This window comes from Ochotona princeps, chromosome 1 (genome assembly GCF_030435755.1).
Source record: "Ochotona princeps isolate mOchPri1 chromosome 1, mOchPri1.hap1, whole genome shotgun sequence".
NCBI lineage: Eukaryota > Metazoa > Chordata > Mammalia > Lagomorpha > Ochotonidae > Ochotona > Ochotona princeps.
This window is the reverse complement of record NC_080832.1, coordinates 1,271,963-1,295,393: the sequence shown is the minus strand read 5'-3', so window position 1 is coordinate 1,295,393 and position 23,431 is coordinate 1,271,963. Positions and strand designations below refer to the sequence as shown.

General features: G+C 57.9%; 1 protein-coding gene across 2 annotated transcripts in view; it reads left to right on the top strand.

The window, feature by feature from the left end:
• Positions 1 to 21,547, top strand: part of AFDN (afadin, adherens junction formation factor) — a 126,615-nt gene extending 105,068 nt beyond the window's left edge. For both annotated transcript variants that reach the window (XM_058674117.1, XM_058673672.1), the window contains exons 23-33: positions 2,239 to 2,304; positions 2,416 to 2,489; positions 2,848 to 2,966; positions 4,219 to 4,413; positions 4,939 to 5,030; positions 5,683 to 5,868; positions 6,335 to 7,342; positions 13,906 to 14,040; positions 17,799 to 18,093; positions 20,566 to 20,650; positions 21,177 to 21,547. In XM_058674117.1, the coding sequence (XP_058530100.1) occupies positions 2,239 to 2,304; positions 2,416 to 2,489; positions 2,848 to 2,966; positions 4,219 to 4,413; positions 4,939 to 5,030; positions 5,683 to 5,868; positions 6,335 to 7,342; positions 13,906 to 14,040; positions 17,799 to 18,093; positions 20,566 to 20,650; positions 21,177 to 21,330 (2,409 nt within the window). In that variant the 3' untranslated portion in view covers positions 21,331 to 21,547. The remainder of the gene's footprint in view (positions 1 to 2,238; positions 2,305 to 2,415; positions 2,490 to 2,847; positions 2,967 to 4,218; positions 4,414 to 4,938; positions 5,031 to 5,682; positions 5,869 to 6,334; positions 7,343 to 13,905; positions 14,041 to 17,798; positions 18,094 to 20,565; positions 20,651 to 21,176) is intronic.
• Positions 21,548 to 23,431: the final 1,884 nt, after the last annotated feature.

The following is a 23,431-nucleotide window of genomic DNA, read 5'->3' as shown; positions in this document are numbered from 1 at the left end:
GAAGCCAGCAGCCTCTTCCATATCTCCCACACAGATGCAGGGTCCCAAGGCCTTGGGCCGTCCTCACTGCTTTCCCAGGCCACAAGCAGGGAGCTGGATGGGAAGCAGGGTGGTTGGGATTAGAACCGGTGACCATATGGGATCCCAGCACATGCAATGCGAGGACACAAGCCACTTGGCTTCTGCGCTGGACCCTGATTTCTTATTTTTAAATTGTGAAATCAATGTTGCATGACCCGAAAGATGAATACCTATGGGAATGCCATGTACGCTGGTTCCTGGGAGCAGTGGGGGATTTGCCATGGGGGCTGCAGTCTCTGGGAAGCAGAGCAAACAGTGTGCCTGGGCTCCTGTTAAAACAGCGAGCCACATGGCAGTGGCAGAGACAGGGGTGACTTACTGTGGGATGAGGGCAGGGCTGTGGGCACAGGCACTCCCCCTGGGGCAGGGCTGTGGGCACAGACACTCCCCCTGGGGCAGGGCTTCTGGGCACAGACACTCCCCCCCCTGGGCAGGGCTGTGGCACAGACACTCCCCCTGGGGCAGGGCTTCTGGGCACAGACACTCCCCCTGGGGCAGCGCTTCTGGGCACAGACACTCCCCCTGGGGCAGGGCTTCTGGGCACAGACACTCCCCCTGGGGCAGGGCTTCTGGGCACAGACACTCCCCCTGGGGCAGGGCTTCTGGGCACAGACACTCCCCCTGGGGCAGGGCTTCTGGGCACAGACACTCCCCCTGGGGCAGGGCTTCTGGGCACAGACACTCCCCCTGGGGCAGGGCTTCTGGGCACAGACACTCCCCCTGGGGCAGGGCTTCTGGGCACAGACACTCCCCCTGGGGCAGGGCTGTGGCACAGACACTCCCCCTGGGGCAGGGCTTCTGGGCACAGACACTCCCCCTGGGGCAGGGCTTCTGGGCACAGACACTCCCCCTGGGGCAGGGCTGTGGGCACAGACACTCCCCCTGGGGCAGGGCTTCTGGGCACAGACACTCCCCCTGGGGCAGGGCTTCTGGGCACAGACACTCCCCCTGGGGCAGGGCTGTGGCACAGACACTCCCCCTGGGGCAGGGCTTCTGGGCACAGACACTCCCCCTGGGGCAGGGCTTCTGGGCACAGACACTCCCCCTGGGGCAGCGCTTCTGGGCACAGACACTCCCCCTGGGGCAGGGCTTCTGGGCACAGACACTCCCCCTGGGGCAGGGCTTCTGGGCACAGACACTCCCCCTGGGGCAGGGCTTCTGGGCACAGACACTCCCCCTGGGGCAGGGCTTCTGGGCACAGACACTCCCCCTGGGGCAGGGCTGTGGGCACAGACACTCCCCCAGGGCAGGGCTGAATGATGTCAACGGCCTTGGACTAGTCAGTGTGGCTGAGGGGAGGTCTCAGCCTCTGTGTTCTTGGGGCAAGGGCCCCCACGCTGGGGCAGGTGATGTCGGCTGAGAGACACATTGGCCACCCTTGTGCTTGCTGATGAGCCATATGCCTTTTGCACATTTGAATTCTTAAGTTGACAGTTCAAAATAAATGTGGTGTAGGACGGGGCAGGCTTGGCCCACTGTCCAGGAGGGCAGGAAAGGAAGGGGTTCAGTGGGAAGCTGAGTGCCTGAGGCTGGCAGGGCAGCAGGAGATGGCCCTGGCTGCCGTGTGGCTCCTGGTGTGGCCTGGTCCAGCCTTGGACAACACTGACCCTGAAATCACAGGCTTTGTAATGTGTTTGTGTGTAATACTTTCACAACTCATAGAACATAGAGTGTCATTATCTTTTACAGTAAAATCTGTATGGGTTGAGTCTTTACTGTGTATGTAGGCTTATAATAGAGAATATTTTCTGCGTAATTTTTTTTCTCACTACCTGTTTTTCTGCTTAAGTTTGCCACTAGAAGTTAATCATGTTAAGATTTGAACTACAGTACATATATGAAAAGAATAAGAATGTGACAGATACAGTAAATATTTGGTGTTGGGATCCTATAGGAACGTTCTTTCCATGAGTTAAAATGTGTTAAAGTAGCTGACCTTCCGTGTCACACGGGCAGCTTGTAGCTGTTCAGACCTGTGCACTTCGGTTCCCGCTGCTGTGGTTCTCTGCTTGGGTGGTTTGTTCAGGAAAGCAGAGCACTTGGTGTGACCAAATGCAGGAGGAAGCCCGGGCTCTCGTGTGAAGGAGAGCCAGGGCCGAGCTGCCCGGGTGCCGCAGGGCCTGCTCAGGGCTCTCTCTTGGCCTTGTTGTTGCTCAGGGGGCCGGCCAGGATAAGCTGGGCATCTACGTGAAGTCTGTCGTGCGAGGAGGCGCTGCCGACGTGGTGAGTACCTGCTGCTCTGAGGGTGAGGGCACACAGGTGGGCCACTTCTCCTCACCCTGGCCTCTTCTTCCCTCCAACCCACGCACACCACCTGCTGGGCGGGCTGCATAGGACGGACGGCTGGCCGCGGGTGATCAGCTGCTGAGTGTGGACGGTCGGAGTCTGGTGGGACTCTCTCAGGAAAGGTACGGCCTGCGTCTGTCGGACGTGTAGGGTTGGCACTGCAGCCGAGCAGAACGCTGAGACACTTTGCTCCCGTGATGTGTTACCTTTTTAGTGTGAAACTCTTAGAGCGCATGGCCATTTCTCTGTTGAAGTGTGTGTCTTTTCATCTGCATGGCTGTCGGCAGGTGTTAGTCCAGGCTTTGATACTGTCGGCACTGTGGCGGTTCTGCTGCAGCCTGAGCTCAGCACGGGGTGCTTGCCCCGGTGTCACACTTAGGGTTCACAGTGGCGAGCCGTCTGTGAGCCAGAACTGGGCCCGGCTGTGGCTGGCAGCGTCCTACCATCTCACCTTCTGCCCTGGCGGCACTCTCTCTGCAGGGCTGCGGAACTCATGACCAGGACGAGTTCCGTGGTGACGCTCGAAGTGGCAAAGCAAGGCGCCATCTACCACGGACTGGCCACCCTCCTCAATCAGCCCTCCCCCATGATGCAGAGAAGTAAGGACCAGTGCGCTCCTGTGCAGTTTGATGCTGGCGTGAGGGTGGGCCCAGGCTTGAAGATCTGAGGGGGGATACAAGCGCTCGAGTGAGAGGCTCCCTGTTTCCCATAACGCTGGGACCACCCTAGGTTCACCTGGTGCCCACCTGCCCGTTGTGACGTCATGTCTCTGAGCAGGTGCCCCATCCTAGCTGGGGGTTTTCAGTCTCTGGGTGAGTGTGTGCAGCAGATACTCCTGTGTGAGTGAGGACAGGCCTCGTGATCTTTCTGTGTGATCCACTCTTGGAAATACCTGACTGATTTATGTAGTTTATTTTTGGGAATTGTGGTTTGTGGCTTTCCCAAGAAATTCAGTAAAATTAAAATGAATTTAGAATTTCTTAAGGAGAAAATCGCTGGGACACAGTCTGTCTGACATTGTCATACCCCCTTTGCCATCAGTGTTGAGACAATCTGCCGAGGGGACCTGGTGGACCCTCTGCCCAGCGCAGGGAGCCGGCACTGCCCAGGCCAAGGGTCAGCAAGCTGGGACCTCTGCAGGGCCACTGTGGCTGGCCTGGACACAATATAAAACTTCACATCCTGAAGGTCTGATTTCCTGGTAGTTCATAGGCCTTTTAGGGAAGCACGTTGGAATCAAGGAGGCATGCTGTTAAAAGCAGAAAATAAACGCGGGTCAGCAAGTGGAAGAAAGGAGAGAGCCTGCAGCAGAGAACACAGGGCTGGCATCCTGGGCCGGCTCCCCCAGGCGCCGCCGCCGAGCCTGGCCTGCCGTGGGCCGTGGGCCCTGGGCCCTGGGCCGCGGGGCTGGCGCTGTGCGCAGCTCGGCCTGCAGGAGACCTGGCTGCTGGGGCCATCTGGGGAGCGAGCCGGCAGGCGGGCCTCAGGCTTGCTGTGTCTCTGGCTCTTTGAGTATGTTAGAGGAAGTTAATTCATTTTTTGAAGAAGCAGTGGAAGCATGTTAACCCTTCAGAGTGCTTTAAGAATGGTTGCCTTTTTACTTACAATGGGAGGTTCCATTTATGAGAAAATGAACTGTGTTTTTCCCATTGATAATCGGTCAGATAGAATTTTTTCCATGTATTTATTTGAAAGCTTTTTAACGATTCCGTAGAAACAATTTGTTCTTGTGGAAAATGAGTGTGCTGCTTACAGTAGAGACGTTGCTCATGGGATTCCAGATATTTGTGGGTCCGTTTAGTCAGGCTGTGTCCTCCGAGCAGGTGGAGGACCTGGACTGTCTGGCTTCAGTTTCAGATCGCCGTGGCTCGGGGAAACCTCGGCCTAAGAGCGAGGGTTTTGAGCTGTATAACAGTTCCGCTCAGAACGGGTCACCTGGAAGTCCCCAGATCCCCTGGGCAGAACCCAGCGAGCCGAAGAAAATGCCTGGTGATGAGAGATTGATGAAAAACCGCGCTGATCACCGCTCCAGCCCCAATGTTGCAAGTAAGAGGAATCGATTGTTCCCGCCTGCGTCCCCCCCGGCACGGTTGGCATGAGAGTGACACCTGGTGGTTTGGTGATTTGTGTGTTGAAGTGTTGACTGCGGATGTTGGCTAGCCAGGATCTAGTGTTCCTGGTGATGTCCTCCTTCCCATTTTTCTGGTGGAGGTAAGAGCCAAGCTGGTTGACTCTGATTCAGCTGATGCCATCCTGCAGGAGCTGACAGATAAGCCGGGGGCTGGGAGGGGGTTGCCATGCCTGAAGGCTGCTGCCAGCAAGGACTCACAGACGGGCTCGCTGCCGAGACACGAGGTCCGTGGGCCTGGCCCCTCTACCAGGGCATGCCAGCTGTCCCCGGGCACGGGGGCCGTGAGACTGCTCCTCAGCCGGCTCCTGTGTGTCCCCATGCCAGAGCCCTGCTCGCATGTAGTGTGGCGGGTGCAGCCGCAGCCCTGCAAGAAAGCTCTGTTTTACACCCTGATCATTAACCTTGTCCTCAACTTGCTTCCCTGCCTTTTTTTTCAACAGATCAGCCCCCCAGCCCCGGAGGAAAGGGCGCCTATGCCTCTGGAACTGCAGCTAAGATAACGTCCGTCTCCACGGGGAACCTTTGTACCGAGGTCAGGGAGACACCACCTTTTCACCAGGCTTTTCCTTGGACTGTCCAGGGGCATTTTTCAAGAAATCAGTATTGGTTACAGTTTTCTGAGTCTCCAGAATTTTAACCTAGTTTTTTGTGAGAGACACACAGAGTGAAAAAGACTGGAATCCTCTGTCTGGTAGTTCCCTTCCCGAGTGCCTACAGCAACCAGGGCTGGGCCGGGCTGGGCCCGGGGGCATGGAGCTCCTGCTGGGTTTCCCACGGGTGGGCAAGGGCCCTTGCACTTGAGCCGTCATGCTGCCTGTGTGGTGTGCCTTAGCAGGAGGCTGGTTTCGAAGCAGAGCAGCCAGGACTGAAAGCAGGCCCTCCAGAATGGGATGCTGACCCCCCAGTTGGTGTCCGACCTGCGGGGACACACACCTGCCCCACCACAGTTTGTAATGGCTGAATTAGTGGCACCTTGTCTCTGACTGTTAATATGTTGGTCAAATAGACAAGTTTCAAACTAGTACATCTGGGCAAGAGCAGGTGTTTCCCTTATTCACGCTGGGAGGTTGAACACTTGGATTTTAATGCAGTTGTGGAACATATTTTTGTAAAGTTGTTTTCAAGAGCCCGAGTCTGCTGAATGCCAGCAAACTTGCTCTTGTCTGTGGTTGGCATTTCCACAGGAGCAGCCACCTGCGCCCCGACCTGAAGCCTACCCCATCCCCACCCAGACCTACACCCGGGAGTACTTCACCTTCCCGGCCTCCAAGTCGCAGGACCGGATGGCTCCTCCTCCGAGCCAGTGGCCAGGCTATGAGGATAAGCCACACGTCCCCGTGGACAGCAGCCACGCGAGCCTCGCGGTGCAGGTACCTGTCCTGTCGGAAGTTACGGCGGAGGGGAAAGGGAACATTTCGGGGGACACTGCTGGACGACAGGCTATTAGAACAGCTGCGTTGTATCTGCCCCGGTACCAGCTAAGGAGGGCTGCCCCTTGCTGTTGGTCCGAAGCTGATCCAGCAGTGTTGGCAGCCAGCCCTTGCCTGTCAAGGTGCAGAAACACCTTGCGATTCTGTGACCCGGAAGTGGCTGGTGTCGTACTGCCTGGACTGACGGGCTTTGTCCGTACTTGGGGAGTCAGGCTGGCAGGTGTCCCTTGGGGGGGTCCAGGGGTGTGTGCATGTGCCACACCATGTCTACATGTGGCCAGTTAGTGGGGGAGGGCTGCCTCAGCCACTGGCCTCTCCCCTCACAGCGCCATCTCCCCAGTCTGTGCCCTGCAGTTGGAATGTGTGTGTGGACTTTTGTGAGCTGTGCTCTGTGCTTTCTCAGCAGCGTGTTACACGTTCCCAGGAGGAGCTGAGGGAGGACAGGGCCTTCCAGCTTGAGCGACACCGCATGGAGTCCATTATGGACCGCAAGGCCGACAGCGATATGTGGTTAAACCAGAGCTCCTCCGTGGAGTCCAGCACCTCCAGCCAAGAGCACCTGAACCATTCCTCCAAGCCCGGGACTCCGGCCTCCACACTCACCAAAAGCGGGCCAGGCCGGTGGAAAACGCCCGCTGCCGTGCCCGTGCCAGCCGCCCCGGTGGCCGTCTCGCAGCCCTTCCGAGCGGACCTGCCTCCGCCGCCCCCTCCGCCTCCGGCCCACCATGCCAGTGACTTGGACGGAATTCCTGTGGATTTGCCTCTGCCCCCACCTCCTTGTACCAGCCAGCCAGGAGCGCAGTCTGCCCAGGTGGCCACTGCAGAGCGCAAGAAGAGGGAGGAGCAACAGCGGTGGTACGAGAAGGAGAAGGCTCGCCTGGAGGAGGAGCGTGAGCGGAAGCGCCGGGAGCAGGAGCGCAGGCTGGGCCAGATGCGCACCCAGGCCCTGAACCCGGCCCCATTCTCGCCTCTGCCCGCCCAGCAGACGAAGCCCGAAAAGCCCTCCACGCTCCAGAGGCCCCCCGAGACGGTCATCCGGGAGCTGCAGCCGCAGCAGCAGCCGCGCACCATCGAGCGCCGGGACCTGCAGTACATCACCATCAGCAAGGAGGAGCTGTCCTCCGGGGACAGTCTGTCTCCTGACCCCTGGAAGCGTGATGCCAAGGAGAAGCTGGAGAAGCAGCAGCAGATGCACATCGTGGACATGCTGAGCAAGGAGATCCAGGAGCTGCAGGCCAGGCCCGACCGCACTGCCGAGGAAAACGACCGGCTGCGCAAGCTCATGCTGGAGTGGCAGTTCCAGAAGCGGCTGCAGGAGTCGAAGCAGAAGGACGAGGAGGACGAGGAGGAGGAGGAGGAGGACGTAGACACCATGCTCATCATGCAGCGTCTGGAGGCCGAGCGGAGAGCCCGGGTAAAGCGGGGAGCTGCTGTGGCTGTGCACACCGTGCCGCTGCTGCCCCCTGCTGGCCGGGCAGCTGAGGCCGCGGAGTCCTGGCCCGCGCGCCGCCGTCGGCTCGGGTGCTGCCGGGGGAGCGGGCGTTTGTGAGGCGTCCACTGTGGCGAGCCCCAGTGCAGTTCCCACAGGGCCTGGCCGTGGCACTGGCTAACTCCCTGCAGCTGGGGACATGCGTGTGTGCTCCTGACCGCTAGTCGTGTAGACTGGAGGTTGGCAGGAGTTTTTCGCAAATGCCAGAGTAGATGCTGAGGGCTTTGTAGGCCAGCTGTGAGCTCGCCACTGCTCTGCTTGACCCACGTAGGACAGGGGTAACGGCTGCGTGCGCAGTGGACACCATGTAAACATGGCTGTTGGCGTGAGCTGTGGGCCTCAGAGCGGCAGTTGTTCCTGTGGGCTAGCCCAGAATACTAAAGGTAAGGCTTTCGTGTCATCACCAGAAATGGAGCCTGTACTGCTAGGTATGCTAATGAAAAACAGGTGTTTACCAGGTTATTGAATGGTCCATTTTAGCTGTAACGTAAAGATACTGAGACTGTCTTATTCACATTTCTTCATAGTATAAAACTAGTTTTTGCTCTGTTTTGTTTCAAATAAAAGCAAAATTTAAGTTAGTTTAAATGCAATAAATGATTAGAAAATCAACTTTAGACAGCAGCAGGATACTCTGTCAACTTCTCAGGAGAGCTGTTAGGGGAGAGGCCATGATGTCGCTGCTCTTGGTGGCTGGTGTATGGGCCACGCTGAGCTGCTGAGTCCTAGCGAGTGTCCCTTTGTCCGCAGGCTTAGGCAGCGTGGTGGGGAAGGACGGAATGAGTACAGCTCTTATCTGGTGGATTTTTGTGTCTGATGGCAGTCCTTTCCCAGAGCTGCGTGCTGGAAGCTTCTGATGCACACGCTGTTGGCTCAGGCAGCTAGACCCCACCTGTTGAAGAGGCTCCTGGGGTCCTCTCCATTTGCCCCGTGGGGCTTTCCCCAAAAGCCACACATGCGCATTGTTCATGTATGTGCGAGCCTGAAGTGCTCGTGACTGTGCCCTCCGAGACACTTGGTTGGAGAAGGGCACAGTGTCAGCTATGGGCCACCCCAGCAGCCTGCAGCTCCGCGTGACCACTCTGCTCACCGGAGAGCTGTGTCACTGCACGTGTGCCGCGAGCATCTGTCTGCTGGCAGAGCTCAGTGAGGGGCCTGCTGTGCTGCAGCCCCGGAGACCCGGTGGACACTGATGGACTTGCCCACAAGCTGCGTGTGCTCATGGCCTTTGGTCACTGTCCCGCTAGGCCCCTGGAAGGGTCCCTGCACCACGCCAGGCTCAGCCTCTGAGCGTGTGGCCGCTGCAGCCAGCAGCAGCCACAGGTCAGCACGCGTGTGCCATATCTCACGTGAACAGCCGGACTGCACTCAAGGTTGGACGGCAGGTCTAGCAGGCTGTCCCAGACAGTCTTGCACACGTAGTCTGTTTCAAAGTCCTCTAGTGTGCTGGTGCTTAAGAAGTGTCTTACTAGAATTTAGTCAAAATTATTTTCCCATGTCATGAATTCTGTAATGCCTTAGTCTCCAGATGAGACAGCCAAGGGGACTGTATGTCTGATGAGACTCAGGTATTGAATTCCAGGTGGACTCTGTCCTTTCGCTGAGTCTGGAAGTTGGCCTGTAATTCTGGGCCCTGCTCGTGGGGTTGTCCAAAGCAGACGACGCACGGAAGCGGCAGACACGCCGACGGCGCGCCGCGGCCTGAGCTAACTGTTCACAGCTGATCTTTCTTTTTCCTTCTGTTACCTGCAGCAGCCTGCTGTGCCCGCAGTCTCTGTTCTAGACTTGGTATGTCCTCTTTCTTTCCCTTTGGTATTCTTTTGCTGTCTGATTTCCTCCTTGTAGTGGTGGTTGTCTCATGTTTTCAGTAGACCCAGCTCTCGGGGTGTCCTAGGCCGGGGTGCAGTCCTGTGGCCCTAGAAGCATGCCTGAATGTTACTAGATTTAGTCACTCTACTTTCCTCTGTTCATTTTTACTGTGACTGTTTGTTTGCACTTTTGATCTTTTCCAAGTTTCAGTGCAAATTTGATTCTGTGTATCCTATGTAGTGTTAAGTGCATGAGCTAATGAAACAAACCGCAATGTGACTCCGTTTAATTAAAGCAGCTGTAGAGGCTCAGTTGAGATGCTGCTGACACTGCTAGCTGAGGCATCGCTGTCTTGATAGTGAGAGATGGCGTGCGCATGGGGCCTTGTCCCTCGGGTGATGTACCAAGTTGCTCAGCCATGCCAGTTGAGAGGTCGGTGTGGTGGGCCGTGCAGCATGCTGTCTTGGGAGTGGTAGGTTTGTCTCAGTGCCTGTAGGTGCCAGGTTAACCAGCGTCTAGCAGAGGAGGCGGAAGCAGACCAGCCAGTAAGAAAAAATGCCATGCAGGATGACTCCAGTGCCCCCCGAGCGAGGCTGTTGCCCCCTTTCTTTTTTCTAATCTAAGTAGACTCTTGACCGTGTCATGCCAGAGAGAAAACTTTCTTGTAAACTTCTCCCTTCTTTAGTATGTCAAAGGCAGATTTTCTGCATTGTGCATTTTTTACACAAAGCAGAGGTAATAGAAATATCTCCATTTTTCTCTGTGTGTCCCTGTGACTGGAACATAACCCTTCCTTCCTGTGAGGTCACAAACACGAGTGGGCTGAGCAGCCTGATGGACCTTCTCCAGGGGAGAGCAGCGTCGGAGCAGCAGCTGTGACCGCTCTCTCCCCTCCCCAGGCTCTCGCCTGCCCGCCCGAGAGTCAGGTACCCACTGGCCTTGCTGTCGCCAGGTCAGCCTCTCCGCCCCCTGGGGCGGGCTCAGCTTGCTCAGTTACCCAGGACCCCTGGCTCCTCACCCATGACCTCTTACCCTGGCCTGAGCTTCTGTCCTTGCCTGGCTGGCTCCCTGCGACAGAGTGGGGCTGGGCTGCTTGCTTTTGCCACAGGTCCCCAGGGTGTGCTTGACACAGCAGCCACAGACAGCCATTCCCAGTGGTCCTGGACCTGTGCCAACGACAGCCAGCTGGCCTGGGTGCCCCTCGGTGTGGCTGGCTCTTCTCTGCGCTCTCCCCTGCCCCGCGGCTGCATCCCTGGCTGTGTGTGCCTTGCTCAGATGCAGCCGTCCCAGGGAGTGCCCTGCACCCTCAGCTCTCGTCCCTGCGCCCTGCTTCTGTCTTCTGGCATCCTGGACGTGCCTTACCGTCTTGCATGTCTGCCCGTCCATGGAACAAGACCGTAGACTGTCCACGTTTCCTGAGAGTTCTGGCATGTGATCAGCTGTCAGTCACACCGAGCGAGTGAAGTGTTGTCCACTTGCTGCGCGGGGTTACCCGTTCTCCCCAGTGCAGAGTCCTGTCACAGTGCCCAAGACAACAGGATGCCCCTGTGCATTGTGGGCAGGTCCAGCTCCCAGAAACCCGGTTGTGTTGTGGCACTCTATGCTGTCCAGGGAGCCCTTCAGACAGGACAAGCCCACTTAGAACCTGGTGGGTGGGGCCGCCTCTCCTGGTTGACCTAGGCTGCAGGAATCTTCAGCTGTGGCAGGACAGGGCACTTGTACCCTGTGTTGCTGTGGCTGCCAGATGCTCTGTATAGAACGTTCTCTCTTTAAAAGAAACCTGCCATGTGGGTAGGGCAGACAGCAGGCTGACCCCGTCTGAGTGTCGCATACAGAACCCCGTGGAGCAGAGGGGAGCTGGAATTCTCACCCTCGGAACTGCTTTTCTGGAGCACCTGCTCTGGGCCTGGCTGTCTGAGGGGCCAGGTGGTGCTGGATCCTCTGTGATGTGGATGACACAGGAGTGTAGGAGAAACTGGGTTTGGGGTCACTCCATTGAAGAGGCGTTTTTGAAGACTAGGTGCCCATGACTTGCATGAAAAACGCAAGTTAGGTCTCCCCTCCTGTCTTACTGAATGAGGGACCACAAACATTGGGCACACCCCAGGGATAAAGGGATAGAAATGAAGTCCTGTGGGAACCATGAGGAGGCCTACTGGAGGGTTGCCCTTCAGGCATCCAGCCTGGGCACTGGGGCCAGCGCATCGGGGTAGTAGGCATCATGGTGTCAGCCTAAAGGGATGCAGAGAGCCACAGGGGGACTTCACGAAGTGCGTGGATTTACAGTTGTTTGTACCAAGTCCATTTTCCATGAACTTTTTTAAGTGCTGTTGTGTGTGAGGGAGGGTGAGGTGGTGGCACTGGACCTGATGTGCCCAGGCCTCCCTTCCCGGGGTTGCGCACGGGAGCAGCCCAGCACCGTGTGAAGCAGTCGTCACCCAGTCATCACCCTAATAGACCTGCAGACCCTGGCTCAGGGAGGTGCCCCGTGCCTCAGGGACGCTGCTGCTTGCTGAAGGCCAGCTCTGGGACGGCCTGCAGTGGCACAGGCTGCCAGAAGCCTGAGGTGCTAAGCTGATGGGCACATGTTCTCATCCCCCGATGCCAGGAGCTTACTTGGGGAGCAGTGAGGAGACTCAGCAGGAAGTTCCTGGGTGCAAATGCCAGGGAGAGGGGGTGGGAGCCAGACCTGCCATGGCTCTCCGCTGCAGCGTTTGCGCAAAGGAAACAGCTGCGGGCATGTGTGGCTTTTAGCCTGGAATGCAGTTCGTGGAGTGCAGACTACCAGTACGGCAAACCTTCCTTCACGTGGCCGTGCTGGCTTTGAGATTCCAGCGTTTTCTTGACCTGGAGTGACTTCCGTTTGCACTGTGGTGATTAGCCAGGTGGACGTCCCTGGGCTCCGCCCCGTCTCAGTGGCTGCGCACTGCAGTCCATTCTGCCGCGCCCAGCGTGGCGTGAGTCCACACTTGTGCCACTCACTGTCAGTGAACCGTGCAGCTCAGAGGCCGTGGCGCATTGAGTGCCACATACTCGGGAAATGGAGCAGCTCTTATTTAAATGGCTGAGTTAGCCGACTAGAAGAAAGACGCCGCCTTAATTGTGACCATCTGGTTCAGTTGTTTGCCTTTCAAAAGTAGTAGGAAGTGACAGCGCAAGAGGTGTCAGCTCGGCACCCCCAGACTGAGCTGTAGGCTTGTTGGAGGAACTCCTGCGGGCTTGTGAGGCGTTTGTGCTCTGGCTTCTGAAAAGTGGTGTTCATGTTCAGCTAAAGGACGTCACGTGGCTGTAAGGATGTAGAGTATTTTTTGTTCAGAACTTCTGAGTGGGCCTAGGAAATGTAACACGGGCTGTTTTGTGCTTTATTGCCCTGTGGCATCTGGGCAGTTGTTGTCCCCCAGGCACGAGGGACTGGGGGTGGCCTCACTGTGGGGTGCCTGGGCCCCGGGGAAGGCGCTCAGTGACTGTGAGCTGTGCAGCTCCTCCCAGGGCTGCGCTCAGGGAAGCCATCCTCCATCCTGGGGCAATGCCAGCTGACACTAGGAACAATTTCCTAGCCTTTCATTTTTTTCTGCCCTCTTTCATTACTGTTTGCTGACTGGCAGGGGTTAATTTATTTTTTCCCGGCATAGAAACGCAAGCAAGCCTTTCAGCTCAGTGTTGTGTTTTGAGCTGTTGTTACTCTGTGACATATGATGTGTTATGTCAATATTCTGCATCCCACCAGATAGGAACAAAGAATTACCACATTTTTGTTTCAAAAGAAAACACAAACAATTCAGATCCAGAAGTTAGCTGTTTTCAAATGTGGCTCTGAGCATTTACAGTTGCATGGAAACTGAAGGTGCTGGCTGGCAGTGTTGAGGGCTAGGCTCCTGGCGTGGCTGGCCTGCACTGGGCCGCTGGACAAGCGGGCTGCTCAGAACACTGGGCCGAGCGCTCAGGAGCTCGGCTGAGGCTCGTCCTGCGCTGGGCCACTGGGCAAGCGGGCTGCTCAGAACACTGGGCCGAGCACTCAGGAGCTCGGGCAGAAGGAGCAGCCCGGGCAGTTGGTGTGAGGAGGAAGGTGTTTTGCTTTCTGTCCTTCAGAAAGGCCTAGTTCCCCAAGAGATGAGTTCGAGACCCCCATCTGAACTCTTGAATTCACTAAACACTGTGCCTGCACAGAGTTAGAACAAGGGGCCTTCCCAGCCTAGTGCGGGCTGCAGGGCTCAAACAGGAATGGGGTGCCTGAAGTCAGAACAGGGCCGGGAGCAAGGCCTTAGGTCCCTGATGCCTAGGAAGAGTGGGGGGGGGGCTCTAAGCCTGCACGCTGTCAGTGGGGGTCCAGTGCTGCCTCCCATGTCCCACCCATTGAGGCAGGTGTCTGCCTTCTCCGGCCAGCCCCTGGGGCTCGGGGTGTGCGGGGCTGCCACTGAGTGTGTGCCAGAGAAACTCCTTGTTGGGGGCGTGATTGATGAAGAGCAACCCTGGAGTTGTGAGGCAAGCCGTTTAGCTAACTGTGGATTTATAGAGCTATAAGATGGGCAGGTTTTATCCTTCTCCAGCAGTGCTTTAACTTGGCGTTTTGTACTGAACTCTGTGTGTGTGTCTGTGTCTGTGTCTGCTGTCTGCACGTGTGCCCTTTCTGTCTCGTGCTGGGGACTCTAGAAGGAAAACTGAAGCCAGTGTGCTGTTAGTTGCAGGACGAGGAGCGCAGGCGGCAGCAGCAGCTGGAGGAGATGCGGAAACGGGAAGCGGAGGACCGCGCCCGGCTGGAGGAGGAGCGACGCCGCCAGGAGGAGGAGCGAGTCAAGCGAGACGCTGAAGAAAAGGTTATGGTTCTCTAAGGGCAGCTAGCGCTTGGCCAAGTTAGCCTGCACATGCCAGCGGGGTTGGCTGGGGCAGAGGGACTGGACACGCCGCAGAGCAGTGCCACAGCCCACTTTGGTGGGTGCAATGCCAGCTTTGGCCCCTTGGCCCACTTGCCTCTCTGGACTCTCTCCTGACCCCTTCACTTCTGAGTGTGTCTCCCTCCGGCTGTGCAACGTGTAGGGCTGCTGGCGCAGCGGGAGGCGGCGGGAGCGCAGTGGGACAGTCTTAGTGCTGAGCCTTCGGGATGTGGTGGCCTCCAGGACTCGGCCTGCGTCTCGCAGACGGGACCACGGAGGATGCAGGATGCCATCTGATGGATGCTCTGAGTTCCTCACTCCCTGTGCGCTTGCTCATTCCAGCGATCCTTTCATTTGAACTTGTACATGACAACTAAGGTTGATGTTCTGAGAAATGGGAACGTGGGGCCACTGTCCTGACTTTTCTCTCGGGCGTGTGTGTTTGGGGCTGAGGCGGCTGCAGCCTCGGTGCCCACTGGCTCTGTGCCTCGCCCCTCTGAGGCCTGTGTGTATCTGTGATTTGGAAGCTGTTCTCCACACTTCCCTTCTGTGAAGGTGGGAGCTGTGAGTGTGACCACTACTGAAGTGGGAAGGTGCAGCTTCCATCAGGAATTCCTCCTCATTAGCCCAGTGAACTGTGTTATTAGAAACACACATACACAATAAACATAAAAAGACCTTGGGAAGCATTTTGTACTGCTGTGATGTGCTAGGGTGCAGACCGCCTGAAAGTAAGGCTGGGAGACACGGGCCAGTGCTGGCTTGGAGTGTAGTGCGCAGGGCACAGGGACACGGGCTGGCTGGGAGTTGGAGTGCGCAGGGCACAGGGACACGGGCTGGCTGGGAGTGTAGTGCGCAGGGCACAGGGACACGGGCTGGCTGGGAGTTGGAGTGTAGTGTGCAGGGCACAGGGACACGGGCTGGCTGGGAGTTGGAGTGTAGTGTGCAGGGCACAGGGACACGGGCTGGCTGGGAGTGTAGTGCGCAGGGCACAGGGACACGGGCTGGCTGGGAGTGTAGTGCGCAGGGCACAGGGACACGGGCTGGCTGGGAGTGTAGTGCGCAGGGCACAGGGACACGGGCTGGCTGGGAGTGTAGTGCGCAGGGCACAGGGACACGGGCTGGCTGGGAGTGTAGTGTGCAGGGCACAGGGACACGGGCTGGCTGGGAGTTGGAGTGTAGTGCGCAGGGCACAGGGACACCGGCTGGCTGGGAGTTGGAGTGTAGTGCGCAGGGCACAGGGACACGGGCTGGCTGGGAGTGTAGTGCGCAGGGCACAGGGACACGGGCTGGCTGGGAGTGTAGTGCGCAGGGCACAGGGACACGGGCTGGCTGGGAGTGTAGTGCGCAGGGCACAGGGACACGGGCTGGCTGGGAGTGTAGTGTGCAGGGCACAGGGACACGGGCTGGCTGGGAGTGTAGTGCGCAGGGCACAGGGACACGGGCTGGCTGGGAGTTGGAGTGTAGTGTGCAGGGCACAGGGACACGGGCTGGCTGGGAGTTGGAGTGTAGTGTGCAGGGCACAGGGACACGGGCTGGCTGGGAGTGTAGTGCGCAGGGCACAGGGACACGGGCTGGCTGGGAGTTGGAGTGTAGTGCGCAGGGCACAGGGACACGGGCTGGCTGGGAGTGTAGTGCGCAGGGCACAGGGACACGGGCTGGCTGGGAGTGTAGTGCGCAGGGCACAGGGACACGGGCTGGCTGGGAGTGTAGTGCGCAGGGCACAGGGACACGGGCTGGCTGGGAGTGTAGTGCGCAGGGCACAGGGACACGGGCTGGCTGGGAGTGTAGTGCGCAGGGCACAGGGACACGGGCTGGCTGGGAGTGTAGTGTGCAGGGCACAGGGACACGGGCTGGCTGGGAGTTGGAGTGTAGTGCGCAGGGCACAGGGACACCGGCTGGCTGGGAGTTGGAGTGTAGTGCGCAGGGCACAGGGACACGGGCTGGCTGGGAGTGTAGTGCGCAGGGCACAGGGACACGGGCTGGCTGGGAGTGTAGTGCGCAGGGCACAGGGACACGGGCTGGCTGGGAGTGTAGTGCGCAGGGCACAGGGACACGGGCTGGCTGGGAGTGTAGTGTGCAGGGCACAGGGACACGGGCTGGCTGGGAGTGTAGTGCGCAGGGCACAGGGACACGGGGGGAGGGAGTGATCGCAACCTGGGAAGCCCTGCTGATCACAACCAGCTGCCACCTCTGCTGTGTCTGCCAGCGCTAGGAGCATTAGAGTGCCAGCTGTCAGGACCAGGCTGTCCAGGGTCCCAGCTGCCGCCCATTCTAAGGAAGTTGCTTGGAGAGTGCAGCCACCTGATGCTGGAGGAGAATCGGCCGTGGGTCCTGGGCTATTCTGTCTTTTAGCACTGTCTGCCCCACCCCTCCGCGGAGAAGTCCTCGGGTGGTGTGATGTCCTGCTGTACTTTCCTAACTCATGACTATGTTGAATACCAAGCTTGTGTTTTAGCCACTGTTACCGAGCGGTCACTATAAACAGTTGCTGAATAACCTATTTTTAATACAGAGTATCCAGAATGACAGGTGGGCTTTGTTACAGGGAAATGTACTGTTACCTGCTGGCTGGCCACGTGACTCCACCTGTGGAGTGTGACTGACAGAGGTGCTCACAGAGTGACTTCCCCGGGGGAAGACAGTGTAGCGAGGGGGCACCTGCTGTGGGTGTGACTAGTGGAGGTGCTCACAGAGTGTGGGGACACCTGCTGTGGGTGTGACTAGTGGCGGTGCTCACAGAGTGTGGGGACACCTGCTGTGGTTGTGACTAACGGAAGTACTCAGAGTGACTACCCGGGGAAGGCAGTGTAGCGAGGGGGCTTCTCCACGAAGAACAACAGGAGAAAGCGAAGGGCTGGGGACTGGTCTCCTGTGGAGAGCCCTCCCGCAACCCTAACGTGTGTGTGCACCGAGAAGGACCGTGCAGTATGGTCCCCAGACCTGGAGGCCCCTAAATGTGCCCCCTGGATGAATTTGAACTTCCTGTATGTCCTGCCCGCACCTGGCTTCCCGTGCAGGGTGCTTGCTGTCTGCACTGTCATTCCTTTTCTCTTACACTCTCAAATGTGTCCTCTTTAACCAACTATACTGTTTTCTTTTAATGTTGAAGGAATTTTAACTCTTGTCAGTGTGGTTTGTTCAGATGTCAGAACAAATGTACAATATCTGTTAAAAATCTGTTTGAATCCAGTGTCTCGTTGCTGTGAAAAGCTGGCTGTCTGGTTCCCCATCTGTCGGGTGGTGTCTCAGCTTTGGACGTGGCAGCCAAGAACTTGACAACGTCTGCATGTTAGGTGCTGACTGACATACCAAGTCACGCTCCTACAGGTTGTGGTTTCCTCTTGGTTTCTGCGCCAGTGTTGGGAAGGATGTCAGCTGGGGGATCTTGCTGTGTGGAGCGGGGTCGGTCGGTCCGGAAAGGGCCCCGTTAGCCCAGGTCTAGCTCGGTGTGGTCTGTAAGCGCAGCAGGAGCAGGTAAGTTCCCAGCTGCCAGCCGCGGGCGGGGACAGAGCGCCATGCAAGGCGGCCGAGTGGCAGGGCCAGCGCGCCACATGTGGCTGCTGTGGCAGCATGCATCCTGAGGAGCCCTGGCTCTGTGCTGGTTGGGCCAGGTGGGCCAGCACGCCCGGCCTCTCTGTGAAGGCCCACTGGGGGCCAGTCCTCCCAGCCTCTGACTCTGCCCTCTGCTCTCCCCACAGAGGCGGCAGGAAGAAGGGTACTACAGTCGCCTGGAAGCCGAGAGACGCAGACAGCACGAGGAGGCCGCACGCAGGCTGCTGGAGCCCGAGGAGCCGGGGCTCTGCCGCCCCCCGCTGCCCCGGGACTATGAGCCCCAGGGCCCGCCCCCTGCCCCCGGCGCCCCGCCGCCCCCACCCCAGCGGAACACCTCCTACCTCAAGACACAGGCCCTGGCCCCGGACTCGCTGTTCACTGCCAAGTTTGTTGCCTACAGTGAGGAAGAGGAGGAGGCGGAGGAGGACTGCAGCCTAGCAGGTCAGGAGAAGCATGCCAGCACCAGGAAGTCCCTCGGGCACCTTCCTGCTGCCGAGCGGGTGCCACAGCCACGCCCAGTCTCCGGTGGCATCTTTCTCTCCACCTCATGCCAGCCACCCTCCGCCACGGCCAACAGTACTGCTCCCAAAGCAAGGCAGCCCCCATCCCCTCCAAAAAAGCCGAGCTGCTTCCGTCCCGGCCAGCCTAAAGGTAGAGGGCCCAATCACGCCCGTTCTCATCTCGGTGATCAGACCTGCCGCTGGGCCGGGCCTCATGGCCACACCTGCTTCACGGGCGGGACTCTTCCCCGGTCCCTTGTCTCAGCGTGGCGACCGCTCTCCTCTGATTGGAGTCTCTGCTGACGTGATTGTGGTCCCGGGCTCAGCACTCTGCTCTGTGGGCAGTTGCGTGTCTGTAATCAGTGGTGACAATCAGTCCTCCCTCTTGCCTCATGCCCTGAAGTACTGTTGGTCTTGGTTTCCATTCTTCTTCATTCTGATCCCTTCCTGCTCATTCTGGCGTCTCAGGACAAATGCGTGTGGCACGCCTTGCTGTTGCACTGTTAACTGGGTTGAATATTGCTCTCCTGGTGGTGTGGGCGGGGCAGTGGGAGACTCCGCCCTGGGCTCTAGACCCCCACCTCTCTGCCCCGTAACCAGCAGAATCCCCTCTGTCCCTTCACATGTTCAGCAACCAAACCTTGTGGGCACGTGGTGGCCACCAGCTCCAGAGGCCGACACCTGGCCTGGCACCCTGGGTATGGCAGGAAGAAGGGTACGATGTGTCTACAAGGATGCTGGTCATCCAAGGCGTGACTTTGGAATGTGTTTAAGCGATTACCGAGTCCGCTCCATCTAGCCTCAGCCCCTGTGGACAGTAGGTGTCTCTCACAGGTCCCACACAGACACAAAGTTTGGTAGCAGAGTATCCTGGCTAAGGGGTCACCTCGACCTTGCTGTCCCCACCGCATCTCCCACCTGCTCAGCCCCTCGGAAGACTCCCCACCTCCACTGTGAAGGGCTGAACAGGTGGTGTCCTCATCATCTCACTGCCTGGCCCAGGACTGTGTCTGCTGATACTGGCTTCTGCACACGGCTCAGCGCCTGCCCCTGGGACTGCAGGGAGGGAGTGAGGATTCCCGTCGGCTCCAACATGGCGATGTGGCAGGAAGGATGGGTGGCTGACAGCATTCCCCTTTCTTTAGCTGGAAGGAGGTGATGGGCTTAGCAGTTCTGAACATCCTGAAGAACTGATTGGTACTAATGGAAGAAACCAGTATCAGTCATGAAGCAAAGCTCAAAAGATAGAACTCAAATGTTGTAAACACAAGTGAGAAGAAGGGGCGTGGGACTGAACTAGAAATTCCATAGAGGCAGGTCATCTGCCCAAGGCTTCTTTACTGAGGACAGGGTGGCCCAGGCTGCTTGGGAGGAAAGGTGGAATGCCACGGGGTACCCAGCCGGAGAAGCAGGGGAACCACAAGGAACAAGCAGCCATGTCCAGCTGTTGTAACGGTGCTGTGCGCTGGTCAGTGCAGTAGCCCCTGCCGGCAGTGTTTGCCGGCTGTTCCAGGCACGGGTTGCCCCAGCCTAAATGGCCATAAACTCAGAGTTTTGCTAGTGATAAAGTTAGTGTCAACACACGAATACTGCTGTGAGGCATCTGGTGTCGGCAGGTCCCACCGCAGTACCATCCCAGCTTCTTATCTGAATCTTCGGGCAGGCACCGTGCATGAGGTGCTGAGGGCCCGTGCCCTGACTGTGCTCCTTGGCGATTTACCCTGGTGGTGGCCTTGTGCTGCAGCAGCGCACATGGAATAAAAGGGTTTTAGTAGTTTGTTTGAAAGACTTTATTTTGCTTTTAATAATTGTAGTTACTTAATTTTTTTTTAAAGATTATTTAAAAGAGCAGGAGATAGAGAGTCTTGCATCTATTGCTTCACTTCTCCGATGGCTGCAGCAGCCAGGGCTGGGCCAGAGCGAAGCCAAGAGCTAGAAACTGAGTCTCCCACGTGGGTGACAAAAACCCAAGTGCATGGGCAGTCTCCCCCTACCCTCCCGGGCCAGGAGCAGGAAATGGAACAGCTGGGATTGCCCCACTGCACGGCTGTGCCACCCCCGTACAGCTGTGTTACCCGCAGCAGCCAGTGCAGATGTGTGGCTGCACCTTAGCTCCCGAGAAGTCTGCTGTCGGAAGTCCCCTGCCCTCCTCCCGAGTTGGATCCAACTGGAGCCTGTGGGAAGCAGTGCAGGGCACAGCCAGCATTGGGCTTGGGCAGTGGCCACACCCCTCAAGCCCCTAGGAGACGGGCATTTTAAATTGATCTTTGCCCAGTGTGCAGAGCTGTTGATTTCCTATCTGTCTAGTAGACCATGTTGCTTTGGGTGTTGCATCTTCATCCTGAGTAAAGTTTAAGGGTAATGCAGGAGCTTAAACTTTTACTTACTTATTATTTATTTTTTCATGGGAAAGCACCAAACTCTTACATGGGACCTACCGGGACGGGCGTCGGAGCCCACAGTGCTTACCAGGATCCGCGAGAGAAACACTCAAAAAGGTACTGTCCGTTATGCCAGGCGTTGGCTGCCGTAACGGCCCCTGTCATCCCTCATGGCATTCCTAAATTTCCAGGACTGTATCATCAGCTCTGGCATTCCCCAGTGTTCCCACGCTGTGAGCGCAGAGAGGCCTGGTAAGGCCTGCATGGCTCTCAAAGGTGCCATTCTGCACTGTGACGCGTGTGCCCACAGTCGGGCGGCGTAGGGACAGTGCCGAGGCACGGCTCGGCCACATGGAGGCATCCCAGGCCACATCTCTGTACTTGCCAGGCTGTTACTGAACTGGAGTACACGGCAGGTTACAGAAGAGCCAAGGATGGAGCTCACTGCTGGGCATTGGCTGCTGAACGCTGGCAGGAGGGAGCATCTTCCGTTGGCCCCTGTGCGGGCTTCGGCACAGCCCAGTGCTGTTAACTGTAGGAGGGCCGGCCTCAGCGTCCAGCATAGCGTGCGCCTCCTGGCCGGGAATGTCAGGGCCCCTCGCACCGGTCACTGACATGTTCTCCTCTCTGACCTCTCCTGCAGCCACGACACGGACCCACCCGGTGGCTCTGGAGCCCCCGAGAACTTGACATTCAAGGAACGCCAGCGTCTCTTCTCGCAGGGTCAGGATGTGTCCAATAAAGTGAAAGCGTCTCGCAAATTAACGGAACTGGAGAACGAACTGAACACCAAGTGAAGCCGGCTGCGGCCCTGCAGCTGTGCCCGGGTCTGTCGTGGGTCTGTGGTGGCTGTGACTTTGAAGGAGGGGGAGATGTTGCTAGGTGGTGTGGGCATCTGGATGTGGAGCAGTGTTCTGATTGTGGCTTTACCGAGAGATGCCCGCTACTGGCTGGAGCGGGCTCCCGTCCCTCTCTGTCTGATGGGGAGATGGGGTGGGCTGGTTTTCTTTGTTGGAGCCTCCCGTAGAGAGCACAGGGAGGTGGTCCCGCCCACCCCATCACCCCATAATCCTCCTCATAGTGAGGGGCATCGGCAGAGAAGTCCCGTTTTTACTCTCTTAAAAATCCTTGTTGCCTCCCTGCTGAGTGGTTTGAGCTTCTGGACTGCTGTTTGCACCGCTCGGTGGCTGCCTGCAGAACATGCCTGCCGGCAGCTCCCCAACAGCGGCCATGCTGCAGGCCCAGTGTCCTGTGACACCAGCGGCTCCGACTGCCCGTGCGCCCTGAGCAGTTCTGAGTATCTAACAGAGAGAGCACCTCCTAGCACGAGGTTTGGGGACTTAACCCTAGGATCTTTTGTTTTTAGAAATACCTGGTAGTTACTAGATTAATCAATCATGGATGAATTCGGATATGACAGGTAGGTTAGAAAGTCAGCTGCTGTTTGGATATTCTGGGGGATGCTGGAAAAGACCCCTGAGACCAGGAACCAGGAAAGCTGGCGTGGGGGTGGGGGGGCCACAGATGACACTGGGCAGGCCTCTCGGGGCCCCAGGGGCTCATGTCCATGGAGTGCTGCCAGGGAGAAGAGAAACGGAGTGGCTGTGGTATCTGGGTGTACATGTTCTGAGACCATAGAGCAGTTGAAGCCATTTTCACTGCATGGTAGTTATTTAATGTTACCTGGTGAGTTACTGGTGACACTGTCACTTGTCCGGCTGTGGTGGGCAGACAGACCTCAGTGTGTGGATGTTACATGACGTGTTGGCCCAGGCAGAACGGCCTCGCTGTCCTGGCCATTCCCAACACCTTTGTTAGGGAAGGACGCAGTCTGTGCTGCCTGGGAAGCCCCGGTGCATGACACTGCGAGTGTGGTCAGTTTACAACCCCCGCGGCTCCTGTTCTGAGTGTCAGGGAAGGGGCAGCGTGCCTGCTGTGCCAGGCCATGCCCCCACCAGCCCGAGGCTCGCCAGCCCGCACTGCCTCAAGGCAAGCTGGGGCCGAGATCACTGTTGTGTTCATATGTAGAAAGACACATGAGAGTTGTGGAACACATGTACATACCTGCCTCTGGGCACGCGTGTGGCGGAGAGCCCCACGGGAGGTGGGCATGGCTACCCTGTGGCTGTGGGGTCCAGTGTGAGTCTGTACCAGAGCTTCTAACGACCGGCTCTACTCTGAGACATCCCAGCTGCTGTGGTTTCCCGTTTCTACTGTATCCCGGTTCAGCCTATTTTTAATAAACTTTGTTATGTATTTAACTGTGTGTGCTGTTAACCCTGGAGTGCCGACCTGGTGTTTGTGTGTGGTTGTGGCCTGGCCTCGGGGCCGCTGCTCAGGAGGTCCTTCCAGCATGCCCTCCCTGCAGTGAGGAAGGGCAGAGTACAGGAGCCACCAGGGTGGCTGGGGGAAGCTACACAGTGACTTGAGTGCGCAACAGGGCTCCCAGCCAGCCAGCATGCGAGCCACGGCCTGGCCAGGCTGGTGCAGGCCAGACATGAAGACTGCCCCTGCCTGCCTCAGTGTGCGCTGGCCCTGGCCCTGGCCCACCCTGCCTACACCTGATGCTGTACCGCAGCTCTGTGGTCTTGGGCAGGATCACAGACCCAGAGCACCTTCCTGGGGGGCTGGGACCTGCACAGTAGGGAGGTGACAGACTCTGTCGGAGAGGGCATTCTGGGACTGGAAGCTGCACCAGCCAGGGTGCGTGCATGGGGCACTCCAGGGACTGGCATCAGGCAGTATGGACCTGCCAGTATCCCCGAACCTCGGGGCCCTGTTGCTGTGAATGGGGAGTGTTCTCTGCTGTGCCACTGCCAGAAAAACTAAAATGTGAGAGAGAGTGACTTGCAGTAGGGGAATCCTGCAGGTCCGGAGGACGCATTGTGCAAAGCAGAA